Here is a 13,763-nt window from a genome sequence, read left to right as displayed (position 1 = left end):
AAGGTGTTTAAATGAGGTCAGGTCTATGCAGCTGTGTACGCTTCACAGCTGGTGAAACTGAGGGAGGGACAGCACGAGGCGGCTGTGGGGATTCACATCCAAATAGGATTCTCCCTCAGGAATTTCTGTGTTCCCATTGTGATGCGGGCCATCAAGGCAGTCCTCTCCGTAGCAGTTGATTACAATAGATGTGGTGAGTTTGTGCGTGTGGTGGGGCAACGGCTCAGCATCTGAAGAAGAGCAACGTGGAGTGCCCCTGGAAATGGAGAGGCTGCTGTGCTGCACTTGAAACAACGATTTTTTTTTTTCTTAGAGTTCCGTGATTAATTGGGAAAGTCTCTTGTGCGTGCTTGATGAGCTCCTGGACCTGCAGTGTGCTGCAGACTCTGCTGTGAGCCAGGGGCTGGTGGCCTGTCCGGGGTTTGTGAGCCACGGCGGTGGAGGCGGGCCGAGCCTGGGTTAGGAGCATTCGAAAGTGAAGATTGTTTAAGTCTACGTGCCAGAGAAGGTTGAGAGGCAATAGTCACTCCTTAGGGACTCTCATCTCCTGGCACAAATGATTAGAGAGTCACTGGCTGGATGGGAGCTTGGGAAGAGTCACCCCCAGAGTGGGAACTGGGAGGGGTGATACAGGACACCGCTTTCCTGGCATTGGGGTCTGTCCAAAAAGGTGGATTATTCTCTGCAAGGGAGAAGGAGCGACTAGGGAGAGGAAGAACTGCTTAACCTGCTGGGAAATCAAGAAAAAGAAAGTGGGGTGTGCATGGTGGCCCTGCTCTTGAAGGACTGGGCAGCAAGGTGAACCATGAAGTCACAGTCAGCGGGCAGCAGGGAGGCTGTGTCCTGCAAGGTGGTAGGGACTGAGAAAAACCAGGGCCAGGTGTTACTGGGAGCTGGGATCTGTAGGAGCGCTGGCTCTAGTGCTTTGCAACTCCAGCATTGCAGCAGGCGGCATCCAAAAAGGAGCTCCGTCGGTCTCCTCACAGACCCACGCAAAAGCAATGCAGCATCCTGTTGCATTTTGCACTGCACATTTCTCCTGCTCTTCCATCCGATGATTCCTCCTGTTTATATACAGGTATACTGCTACTGATGATAATAATAATAGTAGTAGTAGTAATAATAATAATAATAATGAAAAAGCCTGAGCTATTGCATACTCATGATGGCACTTTTAATATCTCTGTGTGCCAGCAAGCCATGGAGGGAAATGTGCGGCAGCCTAGGACTACTGCACACATCTCAGGATGGGTGTGGTTTTTTGGTAAAAGGTGGCACAGTTGAGCAGGTTAGGCCTTACATTTATTTAGGCCCCTGAATAACATTTCCTTTCCTGATGGGCCATTCTGTAAGTGAAAGTGCTCCAGAGACATCAGCCCTGTAAAAAAAAAATGAGAGAAGTTTGAGGTCCCATCAGGCGTGGAGGGGTTGTCGGCCCTGCTCCGGAGGGAAGTGTGCTGGGGAGAGGCATGGAGGGGTGCCGATGGGGAGCTGCCACATCTGAGGGCAATGCAAAAAAAGGACATATGGTATCTAGGATTGGAGAGGAAGGCGAAGAAGGTGAGCAGTCATCCCTCGTGGTGGCGTACCAACTGCTTGTTGCCTGCAGATGTCTGCAAGGCACATGAGCTTTCGGGTTCCCGAGCCATCCTGAAATAGCTGTGAGAGGGGCATGGGGCGGCGTGAGGGATACTACTTGGAGGGAAGGAGTGTCAATGTGAGGGTTTGTGGGGCTCTGATAATTCCTATTTCTGTTTAAGTAGGGACCCAGGGAGAGAGGGCATGCTCCAAGAAGAGTCAGCTGTCCCCTTGCCAAGGACTGGGGAGACAGTGCCCAGAAGGGTCTAGCCCTTTGGGATCTGCTTTTTGTTGGCCTCTCCCATCTCTCCCCGACCTCCCAGCTCTTTTGTGTGGGATAGGGATTGCTCTGTGCAGAGACCTGCATCCGCATCTGGCACATTTTTTTCCCTTACGTGACAGGTCAGGAAAATACAAGCCTGTGCCGAAATCCGTCTTTTATTTGGGACATTACTTAAGGTCATGCTTAACTTTGAACTGCAGTGAATTAAAGAGGATGGGAGCATGCATTTATTAAAGTCAAGCACAGGTACAAAGATGGACTGGAGGAGGAGATCAGAGTGCTTGCTGACCTGCACCCCTGTAAGCTGTTTCTGCAGCAGTCGAGTTACTCCTGACTTTCCATGTCATTCAGGTCAAGCCCAGCATGTTCCTACCGTGGTTAGATTGTAGAATCATAGAATGGTTTGGGTTGGAAGGGACCTTAAAGATCATCCGGTTCCAACTCCTCCGCCGTGGGAAGGGACACCTTCCACTAGACCAGGTTAATTGAATTAAGGCGTGCACTTTCAAAATGTGTAACTAGCTGACTTAACTCCTACATGTCTGTGCTGGAACACAAAAGTACCGAACTCTCCTGGTTGTTACCTGCCTTTGTACAGCAGAGATAAATCTGTGTATACGCCAATAATGTGATGCATTTGCCTAACCCGTTTTTGCACGGTGTCATTTGGAAAGTGAAATATGTCTTGCTGATGTCACATTGTCTTATGGGTTGTCACCTCTCTATAACTTTGTGTTCCTCTTTCTCCTTTGGCACACAAACAGCATTAAAAAAAAAATCCCCTTCACATGGTGCACAGACTCTTAAAGGGTATTTTTAACCTATTGCACTCAACCATATTTGGTTCTCTTCTCAAAATACAAGTTCTCTGACATGCTCAGATATGCAGTGATGGGGATTTTTTTTGCCTTGGAAAATGGAATGTAATATATTCTGAGTGAATTCCATGTCCTCATGTGTGGACTGAAATTGGCCTTTAGAGAAAATCTCTCTGCTTCTGCTGAACACTAATTCTCTTCCCTTTCAGGATTTATTGCACCAAATAGCCACCTTCATTTCTATTTCTTTGTTGAAGGTTGCAAGACCAAGAAAGGGGGGAAAAAAAAGGAATTTCTTAGTGCAATTATGACAATTCCTGTAAATAATTTTGTTTGCTATGCTCTGTACTGTGGTGAGGCAGACCTTCTGCTGAGTGAGTTTCTGATGTGCATGAGGGAGAAGAAGGGATCGTGAACCCCTGAGCCCCCTGTTCATCTACAGCCCTCTGCTTTTCTGTTTGCCCAGCAGATGTTACGGAAAGGCTCCATACAAATGTATCTTCATTTCTCTGATCCAGACCATATTCAGTCATGCAAAGTGTACCCTAGAATTGAGTTTCCCTTTAATTGTTTTCTTAGCACCAAGTTTTGTGGGTGTCTGTATGCGTTTTTACACTTGCAGTGTGATTTGCAGCTCCTTTCTGCAAGTGATGAAAACAACTCCCACCGATCGGTTGTCCCCAGCTACTTAACACTGCGAGAGGGTCCCTTCTGCTTCGAGAACACATGGGAAGCAGGTCACCTTCCAGAAGCAGATAGACCCCTGGTTCTCCCCTCTCCCTCCTCTAACTGCCGCCACTGTCACGACGAATGAGCTGGGTTATGGAAATAGTGAGGGGGGGGAGAAGAATTTCTGTTCTTATCTGCCTCCTTACGTGGCTGCGGCAAGTCTGGGGAAAGTAAAAAGCCTTGGAAGCAAATCCAGCCTGGCCTTGAGGTGATGGCGATGTGTTTGAATAGAATAATGATGAAAGTGGCAAGTCAGCCAAAGATGTCATATTTCAAAAGGAGGTTGTTCATTTAAGCGCTCGTGAGATTTGGGAACTCTGCGTCCCAGGGAAAGTTAGTGGCCTCAGGGCTTCTTTGTCCTTCGGCGCTTGTGAAGTATCTCATTGCTCCTTAAGCATATTAATATGAGAGCTATGTAAAGTCAAGTCTTCAAAGGAGAAATAAATGGCATAAAGAGCTATATATAGGAAAAGGATATTCCAGAATAAACATCTTCTTAAATAATTTTTCTCAGGGTAGATCCTTTTGGGGTAAAGTTATATATTTAAGATGTAAAGTATTTGCCTGCTGGGCACCTAATCCAGACTTCTCCTCCCTCCACCTCTAGAAAAGGGACCACATAAGGGAAGGCAAGTAAGGGAAAGCAGTATCACATTAGAAGGAGCAGGAGAAGTGAAGGGAGCAGAAGTAGGGGACGATGCTGAACTAAAATGAAGATTTCTAGTGTTAGGGTGATATACTGAGTTAATAAACAGAGGGAATATGGGAATGCTTAGTTAAAGAGGAGGGGAAAGGGAGCCACATAGAAAATGAGACAAAAGAAAAAGGTTTGGAAGAAGAAGGCAAGAGCAGGTTAATTACAGACATTCTTTGAGGACACTAGTCCTTTACAAGTTTCATTTCGTCTTTTTTTTTTTTTTTTTTTTTAATATTATAGCAATCTCTATTAACATCCCTTAGCCGTGGTATCTGCTTCACAGTGTGGATGAAACAGTCTCACTGTGTCTAAATAGTTTTCAGCAGTCCTGACTAAATACAGGACTTTCAGCATAGTTTTCAAGTAGCTCTTGGACAGTTTTATTAATTTTTAAATGATTTTACAATGTTTAGAATTTTATAGTATATTTTTATAAAGAGGAATTTTTTCCTACTCTTCCCCATCCCTTCGCCACACAGACTTTGTCTCCTGTGTACAGCCACAGAGGAGACACCCATTTTGGACAGCCCAGCTAGGAGATGAAGCGGGCACAAAAACTTATTGGGAATGGGAGGGCAGTTGCTGCAGCCTGCATTGCTCTGGGGATTTTGTCCACCTTGATCTAACAGGCAGTGACCTTCTAAGATATTCAGCTGCAGGTTTGTTTTTTTTTTTTAACTCTAAACTAGGACTTGAAGCTGTGGTTCTCATTTAAGGTTTGGCGTATTTTACTTGGTCCCCAAATAATTTTTAGCATAGATGGGGGCAAGCTGTGTGTTTTGCGTAGGGCTTGGGCAATTCACGCTAGGACATGGGGCTGTCCAGGTCTTGTGGAGCGAAGGACCGTGTCTCTGATAGTGTCCATGCCTTGTTCAGGTGGAGGCTGCGGCCCAGAGTCCCACCATCCACTCTGGGGGGTGGTTTTGTGTATTTTTGCTCAGGTGTCAGAACAGCTGATACCCAAAGGTGTAGCGGATTGATGTCGCTAAAAATGAAACGAAACAGTCTGGTTTCTGATGGTGCTCACAGGTAATCTCAATAATACAGTGGGATCAGCTGCAAAGGTCCCTGCTTTCAGCTCTGAGCACAAGATGTGCGCTGCATTGGTAGGAGATGTTGGAGACTTCCTTGCGCATCGCCTCTCTATCCTTGGCATCTTGGTGTGGGGGCATCCCCTCTCGCTGCCCTAGTTTGTTCTCCTGTCCCTATTGCCAAGTGGCTGGGGAACGTACCCAGCCCGGCACGTCAGCCGGAGCAGGATGTGGTCTTGTGCCAGACTCCTGCCCTCTTTTTGGGATACAATGTGCGAAGGGTGGGGGGGAGGGAGGGCTTGCCAGGCGGGTGCACTGACCTCACAGCAGCCCCATAAATGAGCGTGGCTCATAAATCTCACTCTTCAAGTAATCCTGCTCCAGAGACAGGATGAGACATCTTGATTTAGACCTGCTTGAAATTTGCTGAGCTGGTTTGCTCCTGTGCTTTCATTTTGCCCGTTTCCTTTTCCCTCTCTCTGTATATGTATTCTCATATACATATATACACAGGCAGACACACACAGCCCTCTACCCCCTCTCTACCTGTTATTTTGATGGTGTTGTACTGTAGCATTCATGTCTGTGTGCTTTCCCAGGCCGTTCATTGTGCTGCCTCCCCTGATGGAGTGGATACGGGTTGCCGTGGCTCACGCGGGGCACCGTCGCAGTTTCTCGGTGGACAGCGATGACGTACGGCAGGCAGCGAGGCTCTTACTGCCGGGAGTTGACTGCGAACCTCGACAGTTAAAGTAAGTCCACAAAAAAAAAAAAAAATCAGCTGCTTTGTGCAAAATGTGTCTCTCTTTCCTAGTGACAGCGAGCGAGCAGGCAGGCAGAGGGCTCTGTTATTGCCTTGAGAGGTGCATGGATGCTCGGGCTCGTCGCTGTGTGCGTTGCAAAATCGGCTCCTGGTATTTGCTCACATCCATGGATAAGCCAGTTGCATGGTAATGGGTTCCTGAATATCTCACAGCTGGATCGAGCCTGTAATCAGCTCATCAGAGCTCATATGGTAGTGGGGTTTTTTTTCTCTTACTATTAGGTTCTGCTTGCTAATGAGGGGCTGAAATCTTCTGCTAATTGTCTGCTTCACATTGCTTTGCTACAAAATACTGAGCTGCAGATATTTTTCAGTGCTTTGTTTTCAGCGTTAGTGCTTAAAGGGCACCTTTAAACTTATAGGTAAGGTACTCTTGCAGTAAAATTGTATTTTTCATGCTAATGTCAGTTCAAATTAGTTGTAAATGTCAGCCTAGATAATTTGACGTTTTCATGTATGAGATGTGACCTTTCAGTTTTCTAATGAAGTCTTAAAGTATTTATTGCCAGGATATGTTTTTAGTGTCTGTTTTGCCTTACTATTATGTACCTGTATAAAAGCATGATCTAGGGCTATTCTGCAGTCAAGAATATATTTGGTTTTGATTTTCATATGAAAAGGCATTTTGAGTCTGCCAAAGCAGAAATTACTCACTGCTATTGCTTCACAAATTTGTACACAAACCCCGATTTTCAGCAGTCTGCCTCTTCATACGGCAGTAGGTGCATTCTTTCCTGCGAGATGAGAAAGCAGAGGGATGATGTACTTAATTAGCTGGGACAGCCTGCGTCGGAGCATGTGCCTTCTGTTGACTGTGGCCTTGACATGCTCTTTTACCAAAGAGTATACTTTACTTTGAGATCTGCATAAGCTTTTTATAGTCACAGCTATTCAGTATTTAATTGAAGAAATATGTTGAATTTCAAAAGCAAAATCTGGAGTGTTTCAGATTTCAAATCTTGGCTGTAATTGCTTCCCTTTGGTGTGACCATCTTGGCCCTCATTTCCAGAAGTGCAGCGTTCTGTGTCTCTTCTGAAATGTCAGGACTTAGAGGTAATATGCACTTTCTGAACAGCTAGCACTTGTTTTTGAAAAGGCACAATTAATTCAATATCCATTCCAGTATTTAGGTAGAATTGCAAATAAGGCTGTAATGTTTCTACTCTGTCTTAAAAATTAAGGTAGATACAGTTAAATATTTGTGGGTTAAAAAAATCACAATATACTATTCTTAAAGTTATATTTTGTCTGTGTGTATGTGTGTAGAGATATATATGTATATATAGATATATATATAAAATGCCATTAACTGTTAGACAATTTTCCAGGAATTTCAAAATCATTTTAAGTTGAGTCAAGTTATATTATGCTGCACAACAATTTATTAACTATGAGGAACAAATCAGCACTTAGTTTAAAGTTGCCATCAAGAATGAATTTCATAAAGTACAGAAGTGATTGCTGCTGTCATGCTCATCTTGCAAGGGAGAGTGAGCCTGAGGAGCACAGCCTGGGATTAATCAGGTGGGAATGAAAAGAGAAAATTCCTGAGAAAAATTCTGGATTTTAGAGAGACCAGACTTCATGGTTGTGCCCTTATTTGTCTGCAGGGACCCGAGTCACTCACTGATGTCCTGAAATGACAATCTCTCTCTCTCTACTGTGCTGGTAGAGGTCTGCCAAGGAGTGTCCATGTACTTTGTGTTTCTTTTAAGGCCTGTGCGTACTGCCGGTGTAGTGCGGCAGCATCTTTGTGTAGCTACAAATCAGGCCCCGTCTGCCTGTAATCCTGAGATCAAAGGAAGGACTGAGCTTTTCTGAAGAATAATGTGAGGTATCAGGATGTTAATTTGAAACCTTGCAGCTTGTAGTTTTTTATTTGTATTCAGTGCAGACTCTCAGCGCTTCTCATTTCCACTAAGCCAAGCCACCAATCTTTCGTGCCTCCCCATTAGGGAGTGAGTATTTCCAACTGTCAACTCTTCAGTGAGCATTAATTCCATAAAGGCAAACACTGGGAGGGAGGGAAAAATACAACAACTTTGCAGGGGATGGCTTTTCAAATAAGCTGTGTGACGGATGGCAGTTGGAGGATTTTAAGTGCAGTTAGCTTGATGTATTTTGTGACTTTTATAGAAACAGCTTAATAAGTAGAACCTTGAAACTGGTTCAATTTCTAGGCTTTTCTTAGCAGTCATCTTAGTCCCTAAAATATAGAGACCCACACTCAAAAATTCCCATGGTCCCATGTGATATTGCATCATTCCACAGTGTTGATTCACAACCTGTCATTGCAAACACATAAAGCAAAATCAGCTTCCATGCTGGAAAAACATGCATATGGGGAGAGGCGAGGAGAGAGAGACAGATTGGCAGGATCTCAAAGGCTATAAAGTGCAGGATCAGTTCGGATAAAAACCAAATGTTCAGTTTCTTATCTGAACTACAGCACGGAGGTCTCTCAGCAGATCCGTGTGACGCTTCCCAGCACAATCACATACTCCAGCAGTGAGGTTCCCGATCTGTGGCTTTGTAAATCATCTCTCCTTTTGTCCTGCCTTTCATTGCAGTACTTATCTTTCTCCTCTCTTCTGATCCTTTTTTAAAAATCATTCACCTTAATTTCTTGCAATGTTTTCATCTCCTGAAAGAGGAGCTGCTGTTGCTCTGAGTAGAGAGAGGAGTGAGGGTAGCTGGACTCAGGCAGAAGCTGCCTGTCTCCTTCCTAATCTCTCTTCATTTTACAGCAGCAGACGTGCCAGAAAGTTTATTCCCTTTCCTCAGCTTTGGGAGATGAGCAGGGATATAAATGTTCCCCATTGCCCAGGAGTGGAATCTTTAAATAGAGTAGTTGTCTCCACCTTTTGCAAGGAGATGAGTTTCACAGATGGACTGACTGCTGGATGCACAACAGCTAGCTGAGACAGAAGCCCAAGTTGTGTCAAAATACTCTTTGTCATAGTGGGAGATCAGACTTAAATAAAGCCCTGCCTGTACCCAGGCATAAATCTGGTGAAGGTGGGCGCTCTTCTCCCTGTTCTAGATCTTCTATTAAGGCATCAATGATGAAGGTTATTTGTTGCCAAAAAGGGGCACGGTGCTAAAAAACTGTGTTGACCTGCATTTCTGCTGCAGTAAGGTAGCGTCACGTCTCAGTCTGCTCTGGGTCTAGCTGGCTGTAAACAGATGCCTGGTTCTGACCGCTCTTCATTGTTGCATCTGCAAGGGGTACCTGTCCACTTGCTCCACCTAAACAGAAGCAACTCTTTGCATATCTTTCCTTCTTCCACTCTGTGGTACTTCTGTTTTGAAAAAAAACCAAACAAACCCCAATGTGTTAGACATGCTGGGAAGGATTGCTAATGGATGACTACATCTAAGGACTGGAGGCTGAGGGCAGAGAAACAGAGCAAGGGAGGAACATCCTGTATTGCTCAGCACAAAGGCTGCCATGCTTTTTACCAGGGTGAGTGGCTTCATTTCTGGTTGCAATATGTCTTGGCAGTCCCGGAGGATGTACAGCTGCTGGAACAAACTCACCCAAGAGAGGAGGTAATGCTGGGGATTGTTATTTGGTCATTTCTGCACCTGACTGGATAAAGGACTACCTTCTGGCCAGTCAGAGGTTAAAAGAAGGATATAGTCTGGGGTGTGTATGCAGACATTCATGTTCATTCTGATACCAGAAACAAAAAAAAAAAAAAAAGTGAAGAAAAATCTAGTCTTGGAGACTCGAGTGTAGTCCCTCTCTACAAAGGGGGGAGTTATTTGAAATAATTTTACCTACCCTCAGCATTGCCTCAGACCTCTTTGATTCCAAGTCATCCCCTTTCCAGCCTCTCTGGGGAAAGCTACTTTTCCCAGGTGTTTGTTTCTGGGTCTGGCAAGCAGCCCCTCACCCCTCCGAAGGGCTCTGCCATCTGCTGAAGGGAGTCAGGTGGGCAGTGTCTTCACTCCTGGGACTTACACTGGTGTGGGAGGAGGCATTTCAGGAGATGCCAGCTTCTAGTGTCTGAGGGTGGGGTTCTGGCTCCTGAACCTCAAATGTCCCAGCTGGACATCTGACCCCCAGCTTGGCTGAGGAAGGAATGGCCTGTGGGGTTGCTGACCTAGCCCATGTCACGTCCAAGGGACCTTCCTGGCATCTAAATGAAGAGGAACACTGAATGTGGTCTCATGGCACTGAGATCCTCCAGGAGCATCGCCCATGAGGCTGGGTGTTTCTCTGCAGCCACAGGGATGTCTGGAAGCCCTCTCATGCTCATTAGTCCCCCATCAACTTGCCCAGAAGGCTGAGATTTGGAGGAGGAGCAGAGTTTAGTTATCTTGAGGAGTGGTTTCTTATCCATAGATGAAAAGGCTCATGTCTTTCTCTTGCACACTGGAGAAGTGAGGTTGCTCCCTGCAGCATTCATTACCGTCCACCACGGGCCACAGGTGCTTCACTGGAGCAAGTGTTGGCAGGGGGAGCCCAGGACAATTCTGTAAGGAAATCTGAAGTCCCTTTTTGGCAGCTATACCCAAAAGGCAGCGATGGGAAATGGCATTTTTGCCATCAGGCTCCTCATGAGTGGAGTCCCCCAGAGGTCTGTTTTCTTCTTGCCCCATTCCATATTGATGTGCAGCCTGTGGAGACTCCTCTGGCTCTGGTACCACCAGAAGGATTGTGCGGTCCTTTGTTAGCAGTCCCTGATCTTTGAGGTTGGAGCCCGGAGGATGGAGCTAGGCAGTGGGATTTACATATACCGACCCCACTGGTGTTGTCAGTGGCCCCCTTACATTCAGTCAGATTTAGTTGGAGGTGGCAGCAGTGCTGCCAGTTGAGGCAGAGCGCTGCCGAGAGTTGGAGCTGGCACGACAGGGCTTATGCCTGCACAGAGATGGAGAGGCATGATAACCTGATCCCCTTTAATTACTTGCTTGTACACTTCAGCAGCGTTTCTGAGTTATGGCTGGCTTCTCTGAGGATACTGGGCTCACTACTGTGTAGTGAACACAGCAAATAACCCTTTTCTTCTCTGAGTGGCTCTGAGTCTGGGTCCTGTCTCTGCTCCTGAACACAGACATTGCACATTTTTTCTCCTCTATTCCAGGCATACAGAGGTGAAATTGGTATCTGTAAGTGCTGGCTTGAGAAGGCACCTGTGAGAGGCGCGCGTCAGTGGCAACAGGGGCCATCACCCAAGAACTAAAGTTAATACTTTGCCTCTTTTTTCAGGGAGAAAATCCTTGGGGGAACCAGAAGAATAGATTAAAACAACAAGGTTATGAAAATGGAAAAAACAGTAATCAAAAGGAGAGCAAATTATGCAGCTTAATGCACTCAAATTGGAGTGACCAGATAACCTCTATTCCAGTGATGAGAAAGAGCTGCCTCGCAAAATCAGAGGGTCAGAGGGAAATATTTTTAACAAAGCCCAGAGTGGTGCCATAACTCTAAGGATTAATAATAGTGATGCCCAACATTTGAAAAGGTTGAAAAACAATCCAAGGAAAATTCCAGGCTGTTAGTGCAAGGCCTTTGAATGTTTTTTCAAGCAAAGATTGATTTAAGTCATGTTGTTGAGGGAAAAATGGCATAAAATGTGACACAAATTTTCTAAAGATAGATCTTGCCAGACTAATCTAATAACTTTTTTATAAGATAACTGGTTTTCTATCCCAAGGAAATTCAGTAGACTTCATCTATTTGGACTTGAGTGAACAATTTGATGCAGTCCATGCAGGGAGCTATCAGTTAAGACAGAGAAGATGGGGATTAGTAAAAGGACTGGAAGGTGAGCAGGGACTGGCTTCAAGAGAGGTGGCAAGGGCTAGGTTGGCTGTGGTGGTGTTACAAGCAGAGATCTTCAGCTCTCCATCTTAAAAACTGGTCTTTTTTAATTTTCAGAAAGGGTTTTGGCACCAATCTGAGCAGTGTGCTCATGAAGTTAAAATTTGCTGATGCCACAATGCTGAGAGGCATTGTCCTGACAGAGGAAGTTTGGGAAATCATCCAGGAAAAAGTGGATGACCTTGAGGGCTGGGAAAAAAGAAATGGGATGAAATGGAGTTTTCCACAAATGGAAACACGTGGAGATTAATTACAAAAATACATACTGCGGTGCATATGTAACATATACGCTATATATACAGTATAATATATACAGTATTTGGAGCTGCATATTGGAAAGGTGGTGGTGAAGACTGTAGTACAGTATTTAATCTCAGAATGATTGTGGACATCAAAAGTGGCTTTTTCCTTAGCCATAAAAAAAGCAAATGCATTTTGAGGATGCATCAGGAAAGGTTTTTCCAGTAGAAGCAGGAAAATATTGGTGCCTCTGTAGGTGGAGGTGGTAGGAAATGATGTGGAATCACAAATCCTGTGTCTGGGTCAAGAAAATATTCACACTGGACGAGGCAGAGAGAAACGGGTTGGGGTAATTTGAGTTTTGAGAAAATATTCTCGTGGAGGAAGACTAGAAGAAAGGGGCTCATTGAGCTGAGTGAGGTGGGTGCTGAGGGAACATGTGACTCTTCTCCAGAAATACATCGGGAGTAAACACCACAGAAGGAAAAATACACTCTGTTTAAAGGGCAGCACGGACACAGGAATATGTGGATATTAACAGGTCATGAGTAAGTTCAAACTGAAAGTGTAGATGGATTCAAGCCTTGCTGCAGCGTAGGGCTGGTTTTATAAACCCTTCAGTCCCATGTGCTCCCGCAGCCACACGCTCGTCGCAGTCTCATCCAGGGCTCCGAGTTGCATTTACAGCTCAAATCCAGAAGGATCTCTGGGCAACTGCACTGTCTGAGTGCCTTTGAAAACCTGTCTTTAATTGAAAATCGGCCCTAATTTATTAATTAGCCTTGGCCTGAGAATACCTAAGTCTACTTTTCTGTCTGGGACCATCTCTTTTAATGAAGGCTGTCTAAGAAAACAGGATTATTGACCTCAAGAGTGAAGCTTATTTAACGTGAGCATCCTTGGCGCATTCTAGAGGGTTTTCTTAGAATGTGGAAAGGGAAAAATACTGCAATATAAAGGGAAGATGTGCTATTTCATTCTTTCAGAGCAGTCTATACCATTTGCTGTGTCATCTTAATACTATACCACACATATGCAATTCGAACTTGAAAGAGGAAGAGTTGCATTTAATGTTTTATTTATGGAAATCCTGTGCTTGTACTAAAGCATGAAAATATAAATAGACTTCAATAAATAGAGATTTGAAGGCAGAAGAATGTTTCCACTGCTCTTCACTATCTCTTAAAATGTGCTGGGTAAGGGGCTGATATTCTAGAGAGGGAGAGAGAGTAGAAAACTGCTGAGAAATTCTGATATTTAATTAGATACAGCCACTTTTAAGTAGGAATGGTTGATGTTTGCCTAGCTCCTTGAACGTCCTTGTTCTTCCCACAAATTTTCACTAATCCTTTAACACCAGCCTTGGCTATTGCCATAATCAGACACAGAAATGCCAAACCAGGGAGCGGTAGCAAACAAGCTACTTGACAAAATCCAGCAGTTCCTTGGGGCAGATGATACCAGTGGATGAAGGAGATTTTACTACTTAAAAGGTAGAGCACGGGTTTCCTGAGGTGAAATCTCAAACTCTCCTGCCAACCAGCTGCTTGAAGACAACCGTAATAAAAAAAAATTATTGAAAGGGAAGACCTTGTCCTCGTGCTGTCCTTCACTTTTAGGGCAGAACAGGGATTTTTACGGGCTTTAGGATCCAGCCTTCTTGGATTTTCTCCATTGCAAGCAAGTTCATCAGTGTTTCATGTGCTCTGTCTGTATACACATTCCTGAAT

The 13,763-nt window shown here is 44.8% G+C and overlaps 1 protein-coding gene across 2 annotated transcripts in view; it reads left to right on the top strand.

Annotated features, from left to right (window-relative positions):
- ABTB3 (ankyrin repeat and BTB domain containing 3) overlaps nucleotides 1-13,763 on the top strand; it is a 174,444-nt gene that overhangs the window by 119,041 nt on the left and 41,640 nt on the right. For both annotated transcript variants that reach the window (XM_086740137.1, XM_086740138.1), the window contains exon 4: nucleotides 5,736-5,888. In XM_086740137.1, coding sequence (XP_086596263.1) covers nucleotides 5,736-5,888 — 153 coding nt within the window. The remainder of the gene's footprint in view (nucleotides 1-5,735; nucleotides 5,889-13,763) is intronic.

Source organism: Chlamydotis macqueenii, chromosome 1 (genome assembly GCF_036417535.1).
Source record: "Chlamydotis macqueenii isolate bChlMac1 chromosome 1, bChlMac1.mat, whole genome shotgun sequence".
Taxonomy (NCBI): Eukaryota; Metazoa; Chordata; class Aves; order Otidiformes; family Otididae; genus Chlamydotis; species Chlamydotis macqueenii.
This window is presented reverse-complemented; position numbering and strand designations above follow the sequence as displayed.